The 23,537-nt window shown below is 43.4% G+C and overlaps 1 protein-coding gene across 1 annotated transcript in view; it reads left to right on the top strand.

Moving 5' to 3' along the window:
* The window catches only part of basp1 (brain abundant, membrane attached signal protein 1), a 34,328-nt gene extending 11,059 nt beyond the window's left edge, over nt 1-23,269 (top strand). The window contains exon 2 of the mRNA XM_041056192.1: nt 19,798-23,269. Coding sequence (XP_040912126.1) covers nt 19,814-20,470 — 657 coding nt within the window. The 5' untranslated portion in view covers nt 19,798-19,813 and the 3' untranslated portion in view covers nt 20,471-23,269. The remainder of the gene's footprint in view (nt 1-19,797) is intronic.
* Nucleotides 23,270-23,537: the final 268 nt, after the last annotated feature.

A 23,537-nucleotide genomic window follows, 5' to 3' on the forward strand; every position in this document is an offset into this window, starting at 1 on the left:
GCTTAGTTTGCATATTATTATTAGTTTGTTTGCACTAGTTTGCACACCAGGGTGTTTCCACACGTCGCCAGGTCAAAGGTGAACCAGTAACCCAGGTATTTGGCTGTTGATTCTTTTTTTGCCCCATCTTGAGTCTAAAGCGTGGTAAAGCACCCAGCCTGCCAGGCGGGCGGGCCTCCTCATTTGAATTCAGCGGGGCCTGCGAGGAACGATGCAGAGACAACATCACGGCTCCTTTGAAAGCACACAAACCAAGGACTTGACAGCGCTTGAAGTCTTCTGTCTTAACAGCATGTATCTGAGGCTGGGCGGCAGCGGTGTGTGTGCCGGGAGGAAGGATTATTGGCAGGAGCCTGTGATGGAGTGGAAGATAGAGCCGGCTGTCACAACAGTTTGAGAAGACTCCCTTTGAAATGACAGAGAGGACTAATACATCCACCCTGCACCATCTCCAACTCGGCTCAGGGTCCATTTTGGTTTGTGGTTTATGATGTGCACTTTATTGCAGCTTATCTTACATGTACAGCGTGCACTCCAGCTCAAAATGGCCGCCGTGCGGACTGATCAGAGGGAATGGGAGGTGATGCTGTAAGACCCTGAATAAGCGACCGCCATGCGACGGCTTTCTGGACGGAAAAAAAAAACAAAACGTATGACAACATGAACGTGTCAAAGTGTAAACAAAAGGAAATGAAAGTCCGACAGTGAGATCTCTCATTAGCATGTATCATCCAGCCGAGAATGAAAAACAAACTTTGGATGAAAATGAATCGAGTCACTCCGCGAAGCGTCCTGAAAACCGGAGCACGTCGTCTGCCTCGATGATTAGAACGCACATTTAGTCAACGACCTTCACATTAAACCGAATCTTTTATGGAGATGAATGAGTTTCGTGCTTAATTTTCCTCCCACGCTCTGCAAACACTACGCCGTATTGTTTTCCCCTTGTAGCCGGTCTGTCCCACCGTGACACGAGACCAGGACACTACAGGTAGTTTGGCATATTTACTGTTTGCACACCTGATTTAACAGTGTGTGTTAAATAAGTGTAGATGAGTGTAATTCCACATCCGCAGCACGTGAGTGAGATGTATAAATGCAAAGTGGGTCATATTAGTCATGTTAAGATTAATGATGGCATGCATGGTCAATACAGGACATAACAAGCCCCTCTGCTAAGTATACTTCAAAACAAAGTTTAGCCTATTAACTAAAAACTGAGAGTGTTTGCAAGTAAAAGAATTAAAAGTTAAACAACATAAAAATGAAACTGATCAGGGACTTCACCACAACATTGCCTCTCGATCTGCAAATATAAAAACACAAAATCAGTCAGTGGTTGAACAGAGAGATGCTGAGCGTGCACATTAATCCAGCGCGCTCAGTTTGATGGAGAAACGTGTTCAGTGGGCCAAGTTAAAACAATCAGCTGTTCTCAGCTGCCCTTACAAAAGACTGGCAACCTCCAATATGGCTGCCAGAGAATGCATTATGGTAGCTGAAAGCCCTCAAACATCCAACATTAGACAAAGACAAGACAGAACAGCTGATCCATGACACACACGCACTGTGTTTCTGTAAAACAGACACACACACAATACTGGTCATTGTGTGGGTGTAGACACTTTTCTATAAACCAGGAAGAGAGCAGACAGTGTGCTCTGGTAGGAAGTGATAACGTTTTGTACTGTAAGTATGACTAAGACCACTGAACACGCCAGTGTCAGCACACAAACACTGCGACGGGTCATGGTTGTGTAACCAAACTCACCAGAAGCATGAAAATCATTATTGAAACCTTTGTGTTTGATATTTACAGATTAGCCATGGTGCCATGGTCTCCAAGTCCCCCCAAAAATCAATAATCATTCAAATCCAGATTCAAATCAAAACCTTACTGACGTGATTGAAGAATAACCAGTGTCCTGAGCTTCTGTAGGAGCACAGACTGACTGGAGGTTTTGGTTATTGTACCTCTGGATGCATTCATTGCTCCTTCACTCAGCTGAAACTGTGACGGATGAATATTTTATGGAAAATAATACATAGTCATTGATATTCTACAGCCACACTAGCCACTAATTTGCATCACCTCGTACCGACTGCTGTTCATTATTCTGTGCCATTTTTCACACCTGACACGTTATAGGCAGGATGGAAAGGATGTCTCTCTGTGTCCTTTCAGTCCAAAAAGTCCAAAAGTTTCTAAATTTATAGCACAAATTAAATCCACTGCTGCCCTTCTGTACCACACGCACACATCTACTACTTGGTAAGCACAAAATAATGACTTATTTTATCAAACTGTGTATGTAAAATGTCTAATGTTTGCAGCTTTCCGTAGCAGCACCAGTTAATTGCCCTTGGGTTTAGCACTTCAGCTTGTGTTTGATTCCCCTTTGAAACCAAGAGACAATATTAATAAATTGGTATTATAAATAAATTGCTTTGGCAGATTCACCGGTATGAAAACACCGGGGTGTTTGCAGCTCTCCTAATTGAGAGGATTCAGAGCGTCTTTGACAGACTGAGTGGACTGCAGTGCATCGCAGGATTTAGTAGACGAAGGGGCAGGATGCCAGACTGGAGACATTGGCAGGGTTGGCAGCATCCAGAGCTGCACTCAAAGGAAAAAGGCAGCGAGCGGCTCAGGGCTTCAATTATCGTCTACATATTTGGTTCAATAGTCACTGATATGTTCCTGAGTTACAGTGTGGGCGTTGATTGGCTGATTTCTGAGGCCTGACGTGGTTCATGATGAGGTCAGTTGGGAGTTGTTGTTCTTAACATATTGGTTGATCTTTTTTTGTTGTTGTTGTTTGTTTCTCTTAAAAACGAGATTTGAAGCGACACTTTGAACAACGGATCAAATAACTGTGAATGATGTGAAAGGTGTTTCTTTTAGTAACAAACCCACAGAGAGGATTCTGCACTGCAGCATTTTTAAGCTCATATCAGCTCATTGTTTTGGTTACATGAGCATGAACATGTGAACATGAACATGTATGTTTCAGTCTCGCTGCTCTCATCATTCAGCACAGCAGGCCACAGTCTCCATTAACCCTGCTGTAATCTGCCCACGGAGCACAAAGCTCCACCCAAATCAGTTAATGCTTCTTTAAAACTGAAAATAAACCAGATCACCACAGCGCCTCTGATAAAACTGACATGTTTACAACGGAAACTGTTCACAAATTTTAGTTCCAAAGTCCCGACCAGTCCATTAAGCAGGATCATATTTCTAAAGTCAACAGAAAACGGCCCGTGTTAAAACTATTTCCATTCGCTGTTCAAGCTAAATGTTGCTAAGCTACACGTGAGCAGTGATCCTGAGCTGAAGAGCAGTCGATCACACCATACCTGCACACACACACACACTTTGTCACTCTGACAGGACAAGCGTCCAACCAGAACACGTCGTCCCTCTGAAACGCCGTCTGCTCAGCCGAAGGTGTCACATCTATTTGTCTCTGTGTGTGTGTTTGTGTTTGTGTGGGTGTGAAAGATTCTGGCCAGTGTCAAAACCAAGGACCTGTTTTTGACCTTATCTCCGTCTGATCGGCTCGGGCCGACTGTTGCAGGGTGCTCTTTGCTCTGTGGCAGTTCCACTCACTGACAGCGCCTCGCTGTACTCCCAGCAGGCATTAATTACCTGTGAATTAGACGGTTTTTTATTTGTGGTGATTTACTCAGCGATTTAACGATAAGTCGACTGGATTTGAAATTGAAATTTTTTAATTGAACAAAATAAGGGCAGGAATAACCAGCGAGTGGACCCCAGAGCAAAATGTACCTGCTGGGCCTCTGTTACCCAGAGTACAGTGTCCCTGTGCTGAACTATTACAGGTTTGCTGTGTGGTAATTTAATTAAACACATTAACTGATGCAGCGACCCTCTGCTGAACAGGGCATCAAGATCAGCTAATCAAGCACGACCAACATTAAGGCCCTTATCATGTCAGTGGATAAGGTGCTTTAGTGGTTTATGTTCTAAACTTTGCAATTTAATTACCACAAACCAAGTGCCACACAGTGACCCTGGGGCTTTGAGGGTGCACCGGGGCTGTTGCATGGTTGGTAATCCAGCTGTGCACAATATAAACCAAACAGTTCAAATTAGCAAAATTATCTTAAACTAGGAAATATCTGGTCAAAGAATGAGTAAACAAAACAACACATTAACTAGAGATTCGATGTCACAACACACACATACACACACACACACACACACACACTCTCTGCTCTCCCCTCGTCTCATAAAATATGATGTTATATTTGTTATATAAGGCACATTATTAAGGTCAAAATCAAAAAACTTAGAGTTTATCAATAAACAGGAGAGTTTGGGGCAGAGACATTGGTTCTGCTTCGTTGAATCAGGCAGAAATTAGTTATGATAGTTCAACCCACTGAACACTGTGACCCCTCAACCCCAGAAAGCCTGCTAAATATGCCAGCCATGCTTTTTTATGATTATCAGGGACTAATCCTAACAGTCAACAAAGAATAATAAAAAATCGTATTTGTGTCTGGGTCATCGGTTGCAGCTCTCTTATTGTGTCCTCTTCTTCTGCAGCTGTTTAATGGCACCCGACTGAATCAGCTCCACCAGCTGTTCATCTCGACCACCTCCTCCTAATATTTGCATAATGGTGACAGACGAAGAAAAATTTGCATTTTGTTTTGCCTATCTTCTCAATATTGGATTAAAATTTGCACCACCATTAGGGCGGGGGGTTCATGTTATACTTATACATAACATGAGTTATTCATGTTATGATTCATAGTTTTATCCAGAATAAAAATCCTGGAATAAAAGAAACCTGGAGCACAGATCAGGGATCTGTTTCTCCTGGTGGAGAAATCTCACTTGAAATAATTCCGGATAACGATGCTGTTGAGGAAATGTTTTGTTTCATGTGGACACACTCCACTTTCTGTTCCCAGAGAGCCGTGATTTCCCAGAGGATGTGAGTCCTCTGAGGACTTTGCTGCTATTTTTGGAGAAATGATTTGAGGACATTCACATTAATTCTAATGAAGAGGTAAATAAATGCTTAAGTGCTGGTTTTATGGGCTGCTCTCCTGTTTTGACAGTTTGGATGCTACTAATTCAAATATTTCTCTACCCATTTTTTTTTTTTATTATCAAGTAGAACAAAACCAAAACTGTCATATCAAAGTTCCTGACCGCCTGGACAGGAAAGAAATCAGGGACTTATGAAAATCCATAGTCAAATTCATCCATCCAATTCATCCATTAATCAAATTCTGTGACCACATAAAAAAAAAAATGGCAGTAACTGAAGCAGTTTCCTGTGTGTGTGCACATACATATGCAATGTATTCATCTTAGACTTGCCCTGAATTCAGAGTCTTTCTTCTCAGTGTAACTTAGAATTAGGAGAAAACGTTTTTCATTCATTCAGAGATACTGACGAAAGCTGCAGAGCTGAATAATGAAATCTATGGAAACAGACTGTAAAGATTTCTCCACGCCATCTATAAAGTGTCAGCAGATAAGTGTGACAGAGAACCAGAAGTGGTTAACAGCAGATCACAAGTTCAGTCCTGTAAATACAATGTGGGAGGTGGAGCTGCTAAAGCAGCAGGAAAAAATAGATTCTGTTTACAACTTGAGGAAAGTTTCCTCTTCGCTGGTGTTGTTCTACATTTTCCCTCTTATCAGAAAATCCCATCAATCGACCAAAACCAGCTCAGCTCTGGTTCCCAGCAAAGACACCACAAATCTTTAAAAACAAACAAAACAAACTCACAAACCACAAATAGGTGGTTCCTTTTTTTTTTATCATTAATTTCCTGAAACAGTCGGCCTCTGTAGTTTTTATCAAACATGACTCAAACATTTGGTATTGGGTATTTGTGGGAGACTATTTTCAGCTGTGGATTCATAGATTGAAGACTCATCTTCAGTCCTTGACCAAAGCACAGATGTGAGATAGAAAGATGTGATCATTTCTGGTCAGCTTGCAACCTTGGTCATGAAATTAAGTTTGTGTAACAACCTAATAAAGTTTTTTGATAACTTTATAGTTGAAAAGAAAATCATTTTTGACTTGGTCCACAGCAGAGAGAAAAACCGCATCACTTCCTGTGATGAGTCAGGATGTTATGATGCTGGACATGTTCTGGGAGTGATCTGTGGTCGTTCTGACTAAATCACTCTGTTAAACATCTCTGAAGGAGTCTCATGGTGAGATGATTAGGATTTATTGTGTCCTGCTCAGGTGACAGAAGGAGTTTCGATGACAGGAAACTAACCCTAACCCTCTGACAGGACGCTTTGTGACCTTATTTTGGGATTGACAACTTGCCTGACACCGACTGAGCTGCACTGATGCAGTAAACACCACCCATCTGGTACCAAAGGCAGTCAAAAACAAACACCATGTATGGTCTGTCCCTGGGCTTGTGCTGATGAAGGAGAGAGGCGGGAAAGAGAGAAAGTAACTTCTGTCTCTGACAGGAAGAGTCCTTGACTTATGGTGTTGGACCGGATGGTTTCAGCTGAAGCTCCATATTCACTTTCTCAGAGTTCAGAGTCTGTATCCGGTCTGTGAAGTGTATTCAGGATTAAAAACGAGGCAGCGGGTCACCTACTCCATAAATAGCACCAGAAAGAGAGGAATGAAACTCTTAAACTCATCCAGCTCATTCATGCGTCCAGCGAGGACTCCCGCCCCACGGCGTCTAGTACAGCATATTCTGCATTGCATGTTTTCTCATGAACAAGTGATGAGTCATGGAGCGGTCTGAAGCTGTGGGTTGTCAGCAGGTTTAGCATCAGGACCTAAATCCCCCCCCCCGCCACATGCAAAGTTAGAACCCAGTGAATCCGATCAGTCATCAGTTACTCAGGTTCTAAACTGTTTGAGGGGATGGTTTAACACCAGTGTGACTGAGAGAGAGTTTAACACACATCCTGGTGTTGTGTCTTTAGATCCGGGTGAAGATACACATTACAGCAAAACATTAGTCCAGGTTTCCCCGTCTGTCTGAACGTCTGCACGTCATCAGCACTCAGCAGCTCACAACCACTGGATTTATCTGAAGAAAGAAAGTCTGGAAAACGAGATTCTCTGCCGACGCTTTCAGCCGCGCTGTCTCTTTAAGTGTGAATGTTTAGTTGAGTTTACATTTTGCTGCACAGGGCCCCTTCTTGTTTTCTTTATGGCAACCTTGAGGCTGACGGATGGCTGTGTGTGTGTGTGTGCGTGTGTGTGTGTGTTAGCACAGCGTGGAGATGTGGTCAGAGGTCACATATTTCTCAGACGCACTGTCCACATCTCTCATTAATAAATAGTGTGTGTGTATCTGTGCACACATGAGTCAAAGTGCTTTTGTATGCAACTATGTGTGTGTCCCGTGTTCGTGTGTGTGCGCACAGCCATGCTCGTGCTTCTGCAGAAACACACACTGTCACACCGAGGTTCTGCAAACTGCTCTGTTCGGTGGTGATCTCTCTCTCAGGCAGCTGTTTACAGCTCTGACAAATCCACTGAACCAAACACCAAACAGCAGACAGAGCTGGAGAGGAGCTGCTGGAGACGGATGCTTCTCTCAGGAGTTGGTGGAGACCAAATTAGAGCTAAAAGAGAGTAAATTCTGGACAAGTGCGTCACAGTCTTTCTTTTGTCCTTAAAAACGTGATGCTTCAGTACGTCATGGATGATTTGCTGCTCTCAAACCTTTGGGTTTCCTTTTTCTTTGCATGTACTGTATTCATTAGGTTTTTTTTTTTGGCAGGTTGACAAACAGCATTTCCACCAGGCCACCCAGGAAATGGATGCCTGCCAAACAGCAGCCCATTATTGCATTAAATTAAATCAGACTGCATCAACAGAGTGGATGGTTGTAAAGTTGGCTGTAGTTGAACTGTGAGGCTGTGTATGTGCATATTGATGCTTGTCTGGGGGAGACTGAGCCTATGTGCAGACATCATAGCTGAAACATACCACAAAACCCCAAACCCAGGCGTACAACTGGCATTGAATTTCACTAACTGCGTGTAATTATTGGTTGGCTTGTGACTGGTTCATTGCTGCAACACAACGGAGAAGAAGCAGGATTTGGTTTCATTTTCCTTCCAGAAGCAGCAAAAGTCAAAGCGGATGAAGGTCTGTCTCACTGAGATCGTATATTCATTCAGAAACATCGTTTCTGTGGCTGCGGTTTTACAATGAGAATATCCTGAACTGTCACATGTTCTGGGATACTATGAATGTTTGGACGGTTGAGTGTCAGATGCAACGAACTGCGAGCTGCAGCTGCTGTGCACGTGTGTGCTGGGGTAAATTTTCCGAGTGGCATCGAAACATTTCGCCTTCAGAGAAAATCTCCTCCTCCTAATGAAAAACACTTGTGTTAGTTGCACTGCAGTTTTATTAAACCACATCTGTGATAGCAGGTGGTTAAAAATCACCTGCACACACAGTGTCACCTCTCACCTCACATATTTTCTGTTTTCTCATCTGACACGACATCATTTGTCCGCATCTTCCAAAACCTTTATCAGTAAAATCTTCTTCCGATCTGACACTGACACGTCCGTGGTGTTGGTTAGAGCACAAAGATAACTCTGTGAGGATCAGGGTTAAAATAACCGTGCGGTTAAGGTTTGAGAACAGTTGTGGTCATAAGAAACCGGCTGTGTGTGTCAGTAGGAAATGTGAAGCAAACAGCGGGCGCCCTCACCATCCACCCTGACCTCCTCCTCCCACAGGCTTTGTGTTTCTATGACGTCACGTGACTTCCTCCTTTGCTTCCAGCTGAGTCGTAATTCGCTCAGCTGCTGGAGGTCTTTGGCACTTGATTGTAAAAACATGTCGTTTTTTTGGCCATTTGCTGAAATGACTGGTGCCGAGCGAGGAAAAAGACAGAGAGACAAAATAAAAAAGTTAGAAAGAAACTTCCTGCTGCTTCCTAATGAAATAATTTCAGTTCTGCCGAAACAGCTTTGAGACGTAACAAAGAAAACCAAGTGAAGGATACACAGAGGATTGTTATGGATTTTTAAAAAAATATAGAATATAAAGCACGTAAATATAGCTATATATTATTTCTCAAACACGTACAATGAAAAAACTATGCTTAGCTTCACACTGAATGAGCTGCAGCAGCCAAAACAAAGAATCTGGAATGAACATCCTACAGATAGAGAGAAAGCCTCGTGCACTCTCTGTGAACTCTGACCTTTGAACTTCTGCTTCATATGGATAAGTTACACATTTACCTCTGAAGTTCATGTTTGCCCAAAGACTTCTCCCGTGTCACCTTGTCTTATCTTTTCATTATCTGAATGGGTCGATACAGCCAGGAGGAGCAGTGAGTGCTGCACACATCAGTGTTTCCCTTCACTGTCAGAACCAAGGCAAAGAGATGGAGTTTGCCATGTGGGTTTCTGGCTAAATCTAAAGTTCACCGACAACACTGTTAAGCCCAAACCAAATTTAAGCAGAAATTCATTTAACAGCGAATGTTTCCAGGCTGGAAGGAAACAGGAACGACTTTTAAAAGCAAATAAAGGTGTAAACACGAGTGTGTCCGATGTTTAGAGCCAGCTGAAGCCAACTGTCTTCCCAGATGTGAGGGAACAGTTTCCTCGCTCGCTGTCTGCAGTTTTTCCTTCTGTCCCACCGATTGGAACAGATGTTTATGGAATTTGATTGGATGAGAAGTTAGGTGTCCAACAGCTTCTCAGGTGTGAAGCTGACATGAGGTCTTTTGTTGAGACATGTCTCAGTTTAAAGTTTGTTATTGACGTCTTGTCACATTCTCAGTTGCTCATAACAACAAAAGCAAATGTTGAAGTGAGGCTGCACTAAATCATTTATGTTTATGTAATCGTTCCAGGTGCTCTGAGAAAGCTTCGACCTGCAGCGCAGTTATTTCTGTGGAGTTCACTTCATTCTTCTGTTCTTAATAAACGTCACCATTTCCCAAATCAGCCGTTCCTTTTTACGAGTCAGGGAAGGTTTTGTTCTCTGAGTTTGTACTTGAGGGTTCTTAGTTGCACTGATCTGCACTCGGTCTTGTTAGCCGACACGAGTTTGATACCCGCCCATGCTTTCAAATTAAAAGTGCATGTAACTGGTTGGTTGGACTGTGAGGTGATAGAAATGTGAACATACCACTGAGACGTACATTGGATTCATTAGTGTTTTAACCCATAACACTGAAAACACTTTTGTATGAAGGCTCTACTGAAAACTAGGAGCTCTGATAAACGCCTCAGTCTTCTGTAAGTAAACTGCAGATATCATCATCATCATCATCATCTTCCTTTTAGTTTAAACTGAGTGTTGAAATGTGTTTTTTGACGGTAGATCTTTGGATTTTCATCCCTCACATTCTTGAGTGAACTCCTGCTGACCCTGCTAACGCTGCAGGGCCGCGCTGAGGAGAAGGAAAAACAATTAGAAGCAAAAATGCTTTCGACATGTTACGAGCAGCAAAGAGAAACCCGGGATAGACTCTCCACTCTGAGCCTCGCTGCATACTCTGCGTGCTTGTGCAGTTCAGGAGGCTCTATTTCTGCCCTCTGCCGTCAGCGTTATCTGGATCAGGTGTGAGCCGTTGAAACAAAAACTCACACCTGTGCTCTCCACTTGAAATCACAGAGCTTCAGAGACCAAAGCTTGAACCCTGTCCGGCTTTTTTTTTTTTTTTTTATTATTTCCCAGACTGAATATGGATCCTGTACAAACAGCTTGAAGGCTGCAGCCTCTCTGTCACCGCCACATCCATCAGGAATGTGTTTAAAGTTCAACGTTGGGTCGATTCGCGGTGTTCATGCAATTTGCAAGGAACTCAGAAGTCAATGTGTCACCCTGCATATTTCTGAGGAAGCAGTGAAGCTGCCCGTCTCCTCTGCGGGCCCCTGACAGCTTTCTCAACTGTTCAATCATTAAAGTCTCATTTAACATGGTTTGATGTTTGAAAGAGGCGAGACGAGTCAGATCAATGTAACAATACTTCCCCCAAACACACTGTGGAGAAGTCTTATAGGTGTACACGACTCCCAGATATCCCAGACTCAGAAATATCATTTTAGATGTGCGATGCTTCTGCAGACTCAACTTACTCACGAGACACATACCAGCCAATGAAACTGGGATCAGAGTATTGACTGGTCACGAGGCATCATTAAGAGGAAATGTTTAAGCCTCTGCAGTGCACGCTTCAGGTTGTCTTTGGCTCAGTCAGATCCAACTCCACCAACGAGCTGCGACAGCCGTTAGACTTCATTAAATTTGCGCCGTGTCCCAGAAGACCTGCTGCGTGAGTCAGTTCGTGCCCCTTCACACGGCTATTCACTGGGACACAGAGCGACGCTCCGTCCCTGGGGATCATGAAGGCTGATGAGCTGCAGCTGATCAGCCTTGATCAGACCAATAACGCCAGTGAATTCATTGATTACTTCATAAAGAAACAGGATGGACACGTTAGTGTTAATTCAGAAATCACCAAAGTCCCGTCTCAAATCAGACCGAGCTCCTCTGAGGCTGATCAGACATAACTGTCTGGTCTGGGCTGCTGTTTTCAGCACAGGCGGCAGGTTTGGGGACCATGTAAATACCAAACAGGCCTTGGGGTTCAGCGGCGAGCCGCTGCTTTTGTCCCTGGCCTCCCTGAGTCTTTTATCTGTCTGAGAAAACAGAGCTGAGGCAGCGAACGCACCTGACAAGTCCAATCAGTCACATTAACCACGGCAGCGCCATCGACTCTGTTTGCAACTGACCTAAGAGATGTGGCCACTCCGGGCCCCGATAGCAAACACTTTTATGCTAATAGCTGCCAAATGCACATCAGATCTTTGCTTATTGTTTGTTGTTAGAGAGCGATGATGACAAAGACTGATCATTTAAAAAAAAAAACTGTGAGAAACCTTGTGTAAGAAATCAACACCAACATCAAATCTCTCTTCTTTTACAATAATAACTGAACAACTTGCTCATAATGTCTTTGTTGAACACTTTTTTCAAACCTTTCAAACGTAGATAACTAACTGACACAGCCCCAGTTACATCATCTGCCGCTGATTGGTACACGATGGAAATCCAGTGAGTTGTGAGTGTTTTGCTGAAGCTACTGAAGCTTTGATAGCACATGTTCCATCACTTAACATAGCCTGAAAGGCTGACCTGGATGTGTCAGACAACAACAGCGTCTTTTCAACATTTTACAAGAGAAACAAGGCCAGAGGCTTCACTCGGTTTCACAGTGAATCAGGACGGAATGACAGAAGCATTACAGGTTGGTGAGCAGAGGAAGGAAAGGCTGAAGAGTGAACTGAGAGTTCCTGTTCATCCCTCACGGTTTACTGGGGTTTTTCTCGACCTCTGAATCGTGTTTTGTAAAAATAATGAACATATTTTCAGACATAAAATTCAGGAACTCTTCTTTTTTTTCTCAAGGAAAAACTTAAAATACAGTTTGACCAAAACAATAACTTCTCAAACTAATGTTTCCAATGAGATAAATGAACTTCCACGTCCATTCAGAAAGTAGTTTTGGTTCAGAAATCTGCTGGAATGGGACAGTCTGACCGTTTGTAGCACGTTTCCTTCCATTCGGACAAACTTCTGCCGGCTTTGCAGACATGGAGGTCATATAAGCGTCTAAGCAGAGGGGGATTTCGCAGACTGAAATGCCACTGAATCCACAGAGGTGGACGTAATCCCTTTCACTTCTCTGTAATGTTTTGTCTGCTGCTGGTTTCCTCTGCATCCGACAAAGCGTTGGAGAGATTTTGTATTCAGTAATAAACGTCTCAGTCGAAAGCGTCTCAAAGCGCCTCGCTGGCTTTCATCTCGGCTGAGCGCGTCCTCGGACTCGTAAGCAGCAGCTGAACACACAGCGGCTCTCTGTGGTCGCACCGGGCTGATCAATAACCGTTTCCATCCCACGAGTTTTCTCAAGCTCTGTCAATTTGAGGATTGATCCTCTAAACACCAGTGAATGTGAGTGTGTGTGTGTGTGTGCGTTTATTCGTGCTTATGTATATGTGTGTTTACTGTTTGTTTCAGTGCACATGGTCGTGTGTGTGTGTGTGTGTGTTTGTTCTGCCTGAGGCCAAAATAAGCAGTGGGCAGTCTGTGTGTACTCTGGGTAATTAGACTGCTCTCCAGAACAAAGCGATGACTTTGTTTAAATCACTTCCTGCTTCGGTATAAAATCCAAAACAACCTTCCAGATCCACTATTAAAAAAATACAGCTGACAAATAAAACTCAGGGGTGAAAACACTCAGTGGCTCCTAAAACATTTGACAGGCTAGAAAACAAAACTACTGGATTCTTTTGCATCATTATCTTTCTTCTAGTTTTCTAACTCCACATTTAACCCTCCGTTACTTCACGTTGGAGCTTCGCGGGAAATGCAGCCTTACATGTGAGAAATTACCAACCGATACCCTGAACCTCCTGCTGATCCTGAGTTAAACATAGATGACATTAGCTTCACACAGCTGGAAGCTGCTGTTGACTGTAAGTGTTTACTGTTGGACAGAAATATGGTGATCCCAGCATTAAATCAGGCTGCGAGTCTTTGTTTGTATCACAAGCTACAGCTGCTTTACACAAACAGCTCCTAATCGTTACTCGCTATTAAATCTTTTCACCAGTGTCTTTGTCCATCACGATGATGATGATTTCCCTAGCAGCTCAGTGTAGTTAGGCTAAAATGAAAGTGTAGAACATGTGGTGAGAACTGCAGCAGAAATGACTTTTGCATCGTCTTTGGCTCGGATGTCGTAAAGCTCGCCAAAGTTCGGAGCGCTGCGTTTTTAAAATAGCACACTGCTGTGGGAAAATCATACCAGCACAATGTGAGAATCTCGCCTCCTTAAAGCTTGGTCATGGACTCCTCTGTCATTTCAGCGACTTGACTATCTCAAATCGGCCCCCTCTGACTGTGGGCTCCCAGCTCCCAGCATCCTCTGCTCCACCCTGTTTCTTCCAACTCAGTGCAGAGAGCTGGTGTGGACGTTTTTTTTTTTTGTCTGTGACTGTGTGTGTGATTGGGCCAAATTTTCTGCTCCAGTTTTCCTGCCTGTCCACTGAGCTCCCTGCACTCGCCTGCTGCACTTTGGTGAAACAGACTCGTCTTAAATCAGCCAGCTGGAAGAGAGAGAGAGAGAGAGAGAGAGAGAGAGAGAGAGAGAGAGAGAGAGAGAGAGGAAGAGCTCAGGCCTGTGACATGAATTATAGCCTTACATTCATGTTAGGAGCACAGGGGCCAGATATTTCACCTGAAGTAGATAACAGATAATAAGATAAAAATCGATAGATCGATAGATAAGATAGATAGATTACTGCAGAACCACTGTCTTCCTTCTCATCGCTGCTCTTAGGTACACACACACACACACATCTCTGTGAATCTTCGTAGTTGTGTTACTAATCTGACAGCTGCTGTGTCACAGAGGTCAGATGAAGAGTGAGCGAGCGCTGATAAAGGCTGGAACAGAAGGCTGCTGCAGCTGAAGCGGCTTGTCGTGTTGTGGCTGTGGCTCGGCTCGCTAACGGTCTGATAAGGCAGAGCCGTTTTAAAATGGAGGTCAGTGTGACACAGGAGGTGAAACTGTGTTGTTTTTAGCCCCAGGCTCGACTCAGAGTGGGACACTATCTCAGTCAGTGTCCCGTGAAAGCCGTGCACGTCCGCAGCCTCGGTTTCACAGGAAAAACAAACTTGTCTTAAGCCGTTTTTGAACCTTTTTTTCACAGGTCAGTATCACACAACAGTTCCTGACACAGTCATGCTCTCAAAGGCCCCTTTCACACCAGCAGCTTAGTTTAAATGCTCAAGCAGTGAGCCTAAAAATCTGCAGATAAGAAGAATATTTGGTGAGAATAAAGAAGGAATAAAGAAAACAATCTGGTGAATGTGCAGTGGTAGAAATGGTAACGCATGTTTTCATTGCAGGGCCCATGAAGAAGAGCTCTGTAACTGATTTCATGCAAACGTGAGAATTAAAAAAAGCTTTTGTTGACAGGATCGCACAGAAAAATCTCCCTGATCTGTGTCTGTGCTCCGGCAGCTTCTCCCGCTCTCTGCTGTCAAATCAATTTTCCAACGCACCGTGACTGTGTCCGAGCTGGACTGGGAGTCGGACAGTGACAGCTTTAACCTTTAACATGTCATCCTGGATGGCAGGAACACAGAACCAGCCAGGCTGGGCTCGACACTGCTCCGAGGCCGGGGATTTACTGAGACCCCGGGACCTCCCGGACACCTCCATCTGCCCGAGCAGAGGGGCAGGAGAGAGGGATTACAAAGTGACCCACAAAAACGGGCTGCGAGGAAACAGAGATCAAATGTTTACAGACAGAATAAAGTATCTGTGCAGAGAGGATTTTATTGTTTTATTTTACGCACACTCATCGGATTCTGAGTGTGAGAGGAAAGAATTTCAGTCTGAACTAAATCAATCAATTCACAGACTGAGCTGGGAAAGATAAAGCACACGGTGTCGCGTGGAGAAGCCGTGGTTCCAGACGTTAGACGGCGGCCTAACGGAGCATGTCCTACGTTTGAAAGGAAATAAATTCTTCTGCTCGAATCGTCAGTACGAGCAATTAGAGAGCGTTGATTTAAGAAACATCCAGTCAGTGAATTTAAATTCTGCTGGGCAGCAAAACGCTGCTTATTGTTGAGGAACTGCTGAGTTACATGATAATTTTCTGTGGGTTTCATTCACAGTCGTTTGACAGATTGTAATCATGAAGACAGCTCGGTTGGTGCAGCTTTAATCACATACGGAAAAAAAAATCTAGAAACAAAGGAGCTTTAACTTTGTGTAATTATGAAGGTAGAAGAGGATCCAGCTGAGAGAAGTGATAGTGAAGGTTCATCCAGCCTGAAACAGAAACAGAAAAACAATCCCAGGAGGAAAAGTCTAATTTAGGTGTGCCGGAGAAAATTTCAGTCGCTGCAGAGGAAGGAAGAGAAGCAGTGTGGAGGAATGAAATTACACACTCAGGACAGAAAACACTGCAGGTGAAGCAGACGACAGCACAGACGTGGAGACAGGGTGAGGCCGGAGTGGTGATGGAGGGATTATTGCAGAGAGAAGAAAGTGGGAGGGGAGCGGTGTGTCGGGGAGACGGGGAGAGGAGAGCAGAGCCGAGCAGTGGCGTCGGAGAGTGGGTGTGACAGATGACTTGCCAGGAAGAGCGAGAGTTTGAGAAAAAAGATCTGAGCAGAGCTCAGCCATCTGCTCCTTCAGGGAATTTTGCTCGTCTCAAACCTTTCGGCAGACACGGATCTGATCGTCGATTAATAATGTTGTATAAATACTCTTTACTGAACGCCGCTGCTGAGCGATCAATCATGTGCTTTGTTAACTCAGCAGCTTGCAGGGTCGAGGGATCAGAGAGTCGGTGGTTGATGGAGACAACTGCTGAACACAGTGGAAAAAACAGGAGGAAATAGTGCAGGTGGTGTTAATTGTGAGTGCGTGCACTCAGGGAAAATAAATGAACCTTAGAAAGATGCCTTTAGTTTTCAATGAGGTCTGTAAAGACTACTTTTAAAAACAGTGTGAGTGCAGATCTCTCAGGGAGTCTCAGAAGTGTCTTCGGTTCCACTTCAGCTCTGCTGCACCTGTAACCCCAACGCCCTGCACTACACATCCGCATCCCTGCAGCTAAGTAAGAAATCAAACTACCGCAGGTCGGAAAAGATTTTCAGGGACGTTAAGTCACTAACTCAGACGGTCTTGTCGTGTCCCTGGTCTTAAAATGTCCTTAATTTGAAGTCACAAGGTCTTTGTTTCAACAGAAGGTTTTTGCAGATTTTGTCGTTGAAGACTATGAACAGCTGCTGCCCTAAACACTCCAGGATCACTGGTCCAAAAATTCTGTCTTAAATTTGTTTTCTTGTCTTAAAAAAATAACGTATCTTCATCTAAATAAGTGGCTATAATATATAATAACTGGCTCATGAGTCAATCTGTTAAATCTACTGGCCGAAAGGTTTCGTTCAGAGAAATTTCTTGTGTAAAGACAGAGTTTCACCTGTTTCTTGTTTTGTGCTTACTGTGCATCCAAGCCTGTGAAAATCCTCTCAGGAGAAGTTCATGAAATTTGGAAACACAGATCAGCCTTGGTCCGGGAACAAGCAGTGATTTCACAGAGATTGAGATCAGGGGTTTTCACTGTTAGAAGATTAACGTTTTACAGCCGTAACAATGAAACTGTGCCTAAATGGATTGAGACACTTGATTCCAAATCCTTATGTGCAGATTTGACAAGTCACGAAATCCATTTAGCTTCATTAATTGAAAATGAAGGGATGAGAATGAAGAAAATACGCCTCTGAGTGTAACAGGAAGTTGTCGCTCACCACTGTGTAGTTATATTTTTTTTTTCCCAGGGTTCAGTCTTTACTTCTTTGTCACCGTCAACCTGTATGATCCAGGAATTCAACATCATGCTGCTGTTCTCATTTCAAAGCACTAAAGACCCTTTCCACCTCATTTTCAGCCACTCGGGCAGGACGGTCAGCTAAACGTCCACCTAAGCTTGCATTTCTCCTCAGCGCTGATTACATCGTTAAATGAAGTGATGCTGGAAGTTCACAGCCGGCAGAGCAGACTTCCTTTGTGCTTCCCTGACTGCAGTTTGCAGGTTAAATTAAGTCTTTTGTGCGAACCAGAGCATTTTCTCCAGGTTGTCTCGGCCCTGCCCCAGCTCTTCAAACACTCAAACCACACGCCCGGCAGCGAGGAAGCGTGCCTTTGGTTGAAAAGAAGCCATTGTCTGCCCAGATGATTGTGAGTCATTGTACTGGCAGCACAACCCGGGAGTCAAATGATGTGATGTAGCAGAGAGCCCTCCTTTGTGGCTCGTATAAAGCCGCGGCAGGAACGGCAGATACCGACTGTTGGACGTTCAGGGGAGTTTCGCATGAATAGTGGAGTAATTCAGTCAGTGGCGACGAGGTGATTAGCATTTTGAGTGGATTCACCGTCGGCTCTGTCCCATTGACAGGGCGAATCTGTGAGTAGCCAGCAGAGTCTCTCAGTGGTGGTCTGGTTTGTTTGGAGGTAAAAGGTCAGATTTCACATTTACAGACGGCAACCACATAAATGAAGCAGAATCTCAAGGTGTCGTGAAGTTAGCTCACTAAAATCCTCACATTCTAACTCATACTTTGATTTTATATTTTACACCATTCTCATCCTTCTAGTGCTGTTTTAGCCAGTTACAAGAAATCTCTAATCTAAATAGGTGTTGACGCTGTCAGATCACTTTAGTGTTCTTGAAGGTTCGAATGGGCAAAGTATGTTTTAAAACATTTTTTAATATTGTTGTTTTTCAGGGACGGTTAATCGACAAGTTTAAGTGTTTCACTATTAAACTACTGTCGAGTGTGGAAAACAGATCTTAGATTTGGGATTTTCTTTTCTCGTGGCAGAATTTAAGACGTACACATCCTTTTCTGGCTTTTCCTCCTGAGTAGAATAAATGGCCAAATTATTTTTGGCAGTTTTAAGCATTAACATAAAGACTTCAAATTTCAAACGACAAATCGTTCCATTCTTGAGTCTTTGCCCCTAATAAGCCTGATTTGTTGTGTTATTGAAGTCCTCTCCCCCATTGAGTAGACAGATGGTGATATCCATGGAAAAAAAAGCTTCAGCTGAAGGACAGAGCCAGCAATCTGCAGGTGTGTGTGTGTGTGTGTGTGTGTATTCTGCCTGACTACATACTCTGCTATCTACCTGCTCAGTGACTGATGACCTACAGTCTTTGATAGCACATTATAGAATGGTTTAAATGCAGAGATCCAAATCATGGATAAAGATTCTTTGCAGACGATGCACTGCTTAACGTGATGCCCTGTCTGCAGCCATTTTTTGGTTTGTTTTTGTTTGTTGTCATTTTTTAAAAAGTGCCTTTTCATACTCTTATTTAGAAGAAATTTTTTTTTTGAGAAATAGCTTTGTCTTGTCAGCCATGGTGGTGAAGGATGCTTTGAGGATGAAGATGGGATTTTAGTTCTTTAGTTTTTTTAGCGTCTGTAAGGTGTTAATTCAATTATCCAACTTCAGCAGACCTCCGGGGAACTTAAAAGGCTATTTCATAGTAGTGTTGTGTCAGTAACACATATTTTAATTTCCTTTTGCTCTTGGCATTTCAGCTGTGGAGGAACGTTTTTGCATGCTTAATTAGAAGCACTTGATCTGAGAGGTGAGAAACGAGATCTGCTGAGAGATTCTGCAGTCCTGGATGTCTTTATTCACTTTCTTTCTCCATAACATTTAAACTCACATCAGTGTTTACTGTACTTTAAATAAGCTTTGCCTGATGTGACAGAGAAAAACACCATGCTGGGAGGTTCTCTGAGGAGAACGTGGTTCAGGCTGAGAGCATACATCACAATAGAGATGTATTTCCATAAATTCAGATAACTTCTGTGTGCATTCGCCTCCTCTTCTTCTTGGTCTGTTGCCATAGTGTGTCTGATTTTGCACTTGCTGTCTCAACGTGTCTGCACTGAGAAGCAGCTGGTGCAATAAACTGATGAATTTTTACCACAAACAGAAACTGCTCTTCACTAAAAACCATCCTCTGAAGAAGAGCGTTGCTTGAAACATCGTCTCCTCTGTCATTTGTTAATTTTCTTCTATCAGGAGCTTCACATGTGCTCAAGACTTGACGTGTGTGGTTCTTGTTTACATTTGTTTGGTTTATCTCTTCTCAGCGATTGAATGCATGAATGACTGGCTCTATAATACTAAACTTCATTTATTTTTCCTCTTCGGTTTCAGAAGCCAGAAATCCAAAATGGGAGGCAAGCTCAGCAAAAAGAAGAAGGGATACAATGTAAATGATGACAAGGCCAAAGACAAGGATGCCAAAGCAGAGGGGGCCTCTGCTGAGGAGAGTGAAGCACCGAAAGACAACAAAGATGAGGCCCAGGCTGCCGCTGACGCCAAGGAGGTAGCAAACGACACAGCGGCCAAGGAGGCGCCGGCAGCAGACACCGCAGCGCCCAAAGATGAGGAAAAGAATGCAGCTCCCGCCGCAAAGGAGCCCGAGAAACCCGCCACCAATGCTGAGCCGAAAACAGAGGCGCCAAAGAGCGCAGAGTCTGCCAAGGCCGAGGAGAAACCAGCTGCCCCCGCCCCGGCCAAAGAATCAACCCCTGCCGCCAAGGAGCCCGAGGCCAAGGCCGCGGCACCTACCCCGGCGGCTGAGAGCAAAGATGAGGCCGACGCCAAAAAGACTGAGGCCCCCGCGGCACCAGCAGCCAAAGCTGAGGCGGCCCCCGCCGCCTCCCCTGACCCCAAGCCCACAGAGGCGGCGGCGGCGGCGGCTCCTGCACCAGCAAAGGAGGCCGCTGCTGCACCTAGTTCAACACCAGCCACCGAGCCTCCTGCCAAGGAGGCAAACGCCACAGAGGCACCAAGCAAGGATCAAACCGTAGCAGTTCAAGATTAATGGACAGCTTCTTTTCGGAAATGAAAAAATAAAGTACCTAACTCAACGATGATGAAGATAAAAAAAATTAAAATGAAATTAACTAGCCCACCCATATTATGATAATAACAATAATAATAATAATTGTAATGATGATGGTTTGGTGAATGAGGACTGGAGCAAACACCTGGAGAAGGTTCCCACTGCTGCAGATGATTATTGCTATTATTATTGTTATGTTTTATTCTATTTTTTTCTGCTGTAGTATTTGAACTTTGATACGAGTCTGTGTCGGCCATGCGCTTCACCATTCCACATCCATCACCCCTTCATCCTTCATATGGTCAAGAGGTTTAACCTGATTTCCATCTGGGCCCACAGAAGCCCTGTGTTCATACGTTCACCTGCACCCTCTGCTCTGTGGATGTCAGGAAATTCTAAATTTAGGGAAATGGCTCTGAGGGAAGGAGGGGAAGGGTTTGGCTGGACTTCCATTGAACCCGTCCACTCTTCAGCTCTCTCCCCTCCACTCATCCTCCTCTTCAGAGTGTCGTGTTCTTGGCTTTGGCCTGGTACCTCTAGTTTTCTGGTGCCGTGGAGTTGTGGTTGTGCCCTTATTTAACCCTCTCTGCTTTTTGTATTGTCAGGTTGTGTTGCCACCCATTTTCCTCTTGGGGTTAAACGCCATTTTTTCTGAAAGGAGAGAACTGAACTTCTAAAAGACGTTACATTTACTGTGAGGACTGAGGATGTTCAGGCTTTCTAAGACATTCTGGAAGTTGAAAAAGGCTGGCTCTGCAGAACAAAACTCTCAGACATATAAAACAGTCCTAGGAATTTTTCAGATAAGGTTCTAGATTTTGTACTGAAACCCTTAGGTATATTATAAGTGAACTAAGTGGTTTTTTAACATTTGTAATATGCTTATAAAATCTGCAAAGCCTTGCTGAAAAAAAATGTCTACAATGTTCTTAGAAAGGTGGAAATCTCTGATCCTACATCCAAATCTAAAGACAAATTCTTGCAGATAATAAGATTTGTTTTTAAAACACCTATCTACTGCTGACCGGAGTGAAACAGGCTTTACAATCATGACACAGAGACTGTTTGAACTTGCTTAAGATGCCAAGACAGTGACGTTTACTGCATCGACAGGAGAGTTCAGAGAGTGTAGACTAAATCAACGAAACTGGCTCTGAAGTTCTTTCAGTCAGTTTCTGGACTGAACAGTCCAACATTCAACTTAACTCAAGAATTAGCAGCAAAAATCTTTAAATTTACACCAAAATGAAAATTTGTGAGTAAATCTTGGAATAAAAACTATGAAACTATGATTCTCTGGTTTTTAGGTGAGTTTAAGCTTTTTATGATAATTTGCAGTTTTTAAAAAAATCGACCTTTTTCAGCGTACGTTTTGAGATTGTGGAGTTTGGTATTTTCCTGACCTTGAGATTTACTTTGTCTCTGTCATTTCATTCTCAGTTATAAATGTTTTTTTTGTGACAAAGGCAAATTAAATACATCGAGGAATGTGCCGCAATTACAAAATGATGTTGAAACAGGTAACTAACTTTAGTAAAACACTGAAAGTTTGATGTAGTTCTAGCACGAGCAGTTTAAAGCAGTTTGTCCCGTGGGGCAAACCTCGCCACTGTGGTATCTAAGCAGGTGAAAACACCGCAGACGAGGCTGTTTGCAGCTGGTGTTCGGCCCGAGTCTGTTTCCAATCGGCTCAGTGACGCTCGGTCATCAGCAGCCTGACCCCTCTGAGGACACGAGTCAGGATTTCAGTCAATGATCAGAGCCGTCAGCAACCTCCTCGATCTACTATGATCCATGTTTCTGTGGCAACCATACACCATGTTGTCATTATGGGATGGAAGAGCCTTGCACATGAAAGGGAGCCTCTGATTTTGTCATTTTCATGCCTCATGCATTTTCCTTTACTTCTCAGGAATATATAATACATGCATGTACATATATGCAGCAGTGGAAGGAAGTACATAGTACACGCAACTATACTCATGTAGAAGTATCATTTGAAACAAAAGTCCTGCCCTGTCATTTATATATAAGTAAAAAGTGTCTGAAGTAAAAGAAAGAAAGAAAGAAAGAAAGAAAGAAAGACATACTGAAGCATCCAAAAGTACCGCAGTGGATTGAAAGAGAGGAAATATTAAAACAAGGAAAGAGGAGACAAAGGAAGGAAAGAAGTACACAAGAAAGGAAAGAAATAAGGAAAGACTGAAGGACAACAAACATAATTTTAGGATCTTATCTCATAATGAATGGACAATCTGAATTTGCAAATTAAGCCTCCTGAGTAAGTTACCAGCAGTGCAAAACTGTACGCAGCCGCAGCGATTTAACAAACGTGCTTTCATACTTTCCCCACATTTGCATATATGTAGATATATGTATATATATTTGCTCATCTCAGCCATCCATATGCCAGCTTTTCAGTTTCATCCATGTGCCACACAGCGTCTTCCTCCCAGCACTTGTCAAACCGTAGCAGAAACACTCGAGGAGCGCTGTGTGTCACATGGTTCGGTTTTTCTTCCTCTCTTGACTCAGTAAATTGCATGTCCGTGGTTGGGTGAACCTGTAGTCCTGTCTTTTTGGTCAAGTGGAATAAAAATTATTTCTCAGTCTGCATCCATGGCAACTACAGTTGATATTTTCATCCCATGTCTCACCACCGCTATTTCCACCACCACACGTTCATTCAAACTAACAAAAAGATGATATGGAAATTGATGCATTCAAAATTATATGTACTTGTATAAATGGTGCAACAGTAATAAAATGTAAGAAATTGACTGAAACTTGAGGATTTTGTGCAAGTCGGTTATTTTCACGCGCTCGAGACAAGTCACAACGAGGAAAACGGGAAATATTCTTAAACATCACAAAATCATGAGATCTGAGTTACATCCTCATATTGTGGAAAGTACCTCAAACAGCATTTAGACCATAATGTAAGGTACAACTGACAGAAACTATAATTATCAGTTAAATGAACATGTTAATGTGAAGACTGAGTCTCTGCTCACCATCGTAGCTTAGCATGTTAGAATGCTCATAA

Source organism: Toxotes jaculatrix, chromosome 14 (assembly GCF_017976425.1).
Source record: "Toxotes jaculatrix isolate fToxJac2 chromosome 14, fToxJac2.pri, whole genome shotgun sequence".
NCBI lineage: Eukaryota > Metazoa > Chordata > Actinopteri > Toxotidae > Toxotes > Toxotes jaculatrix.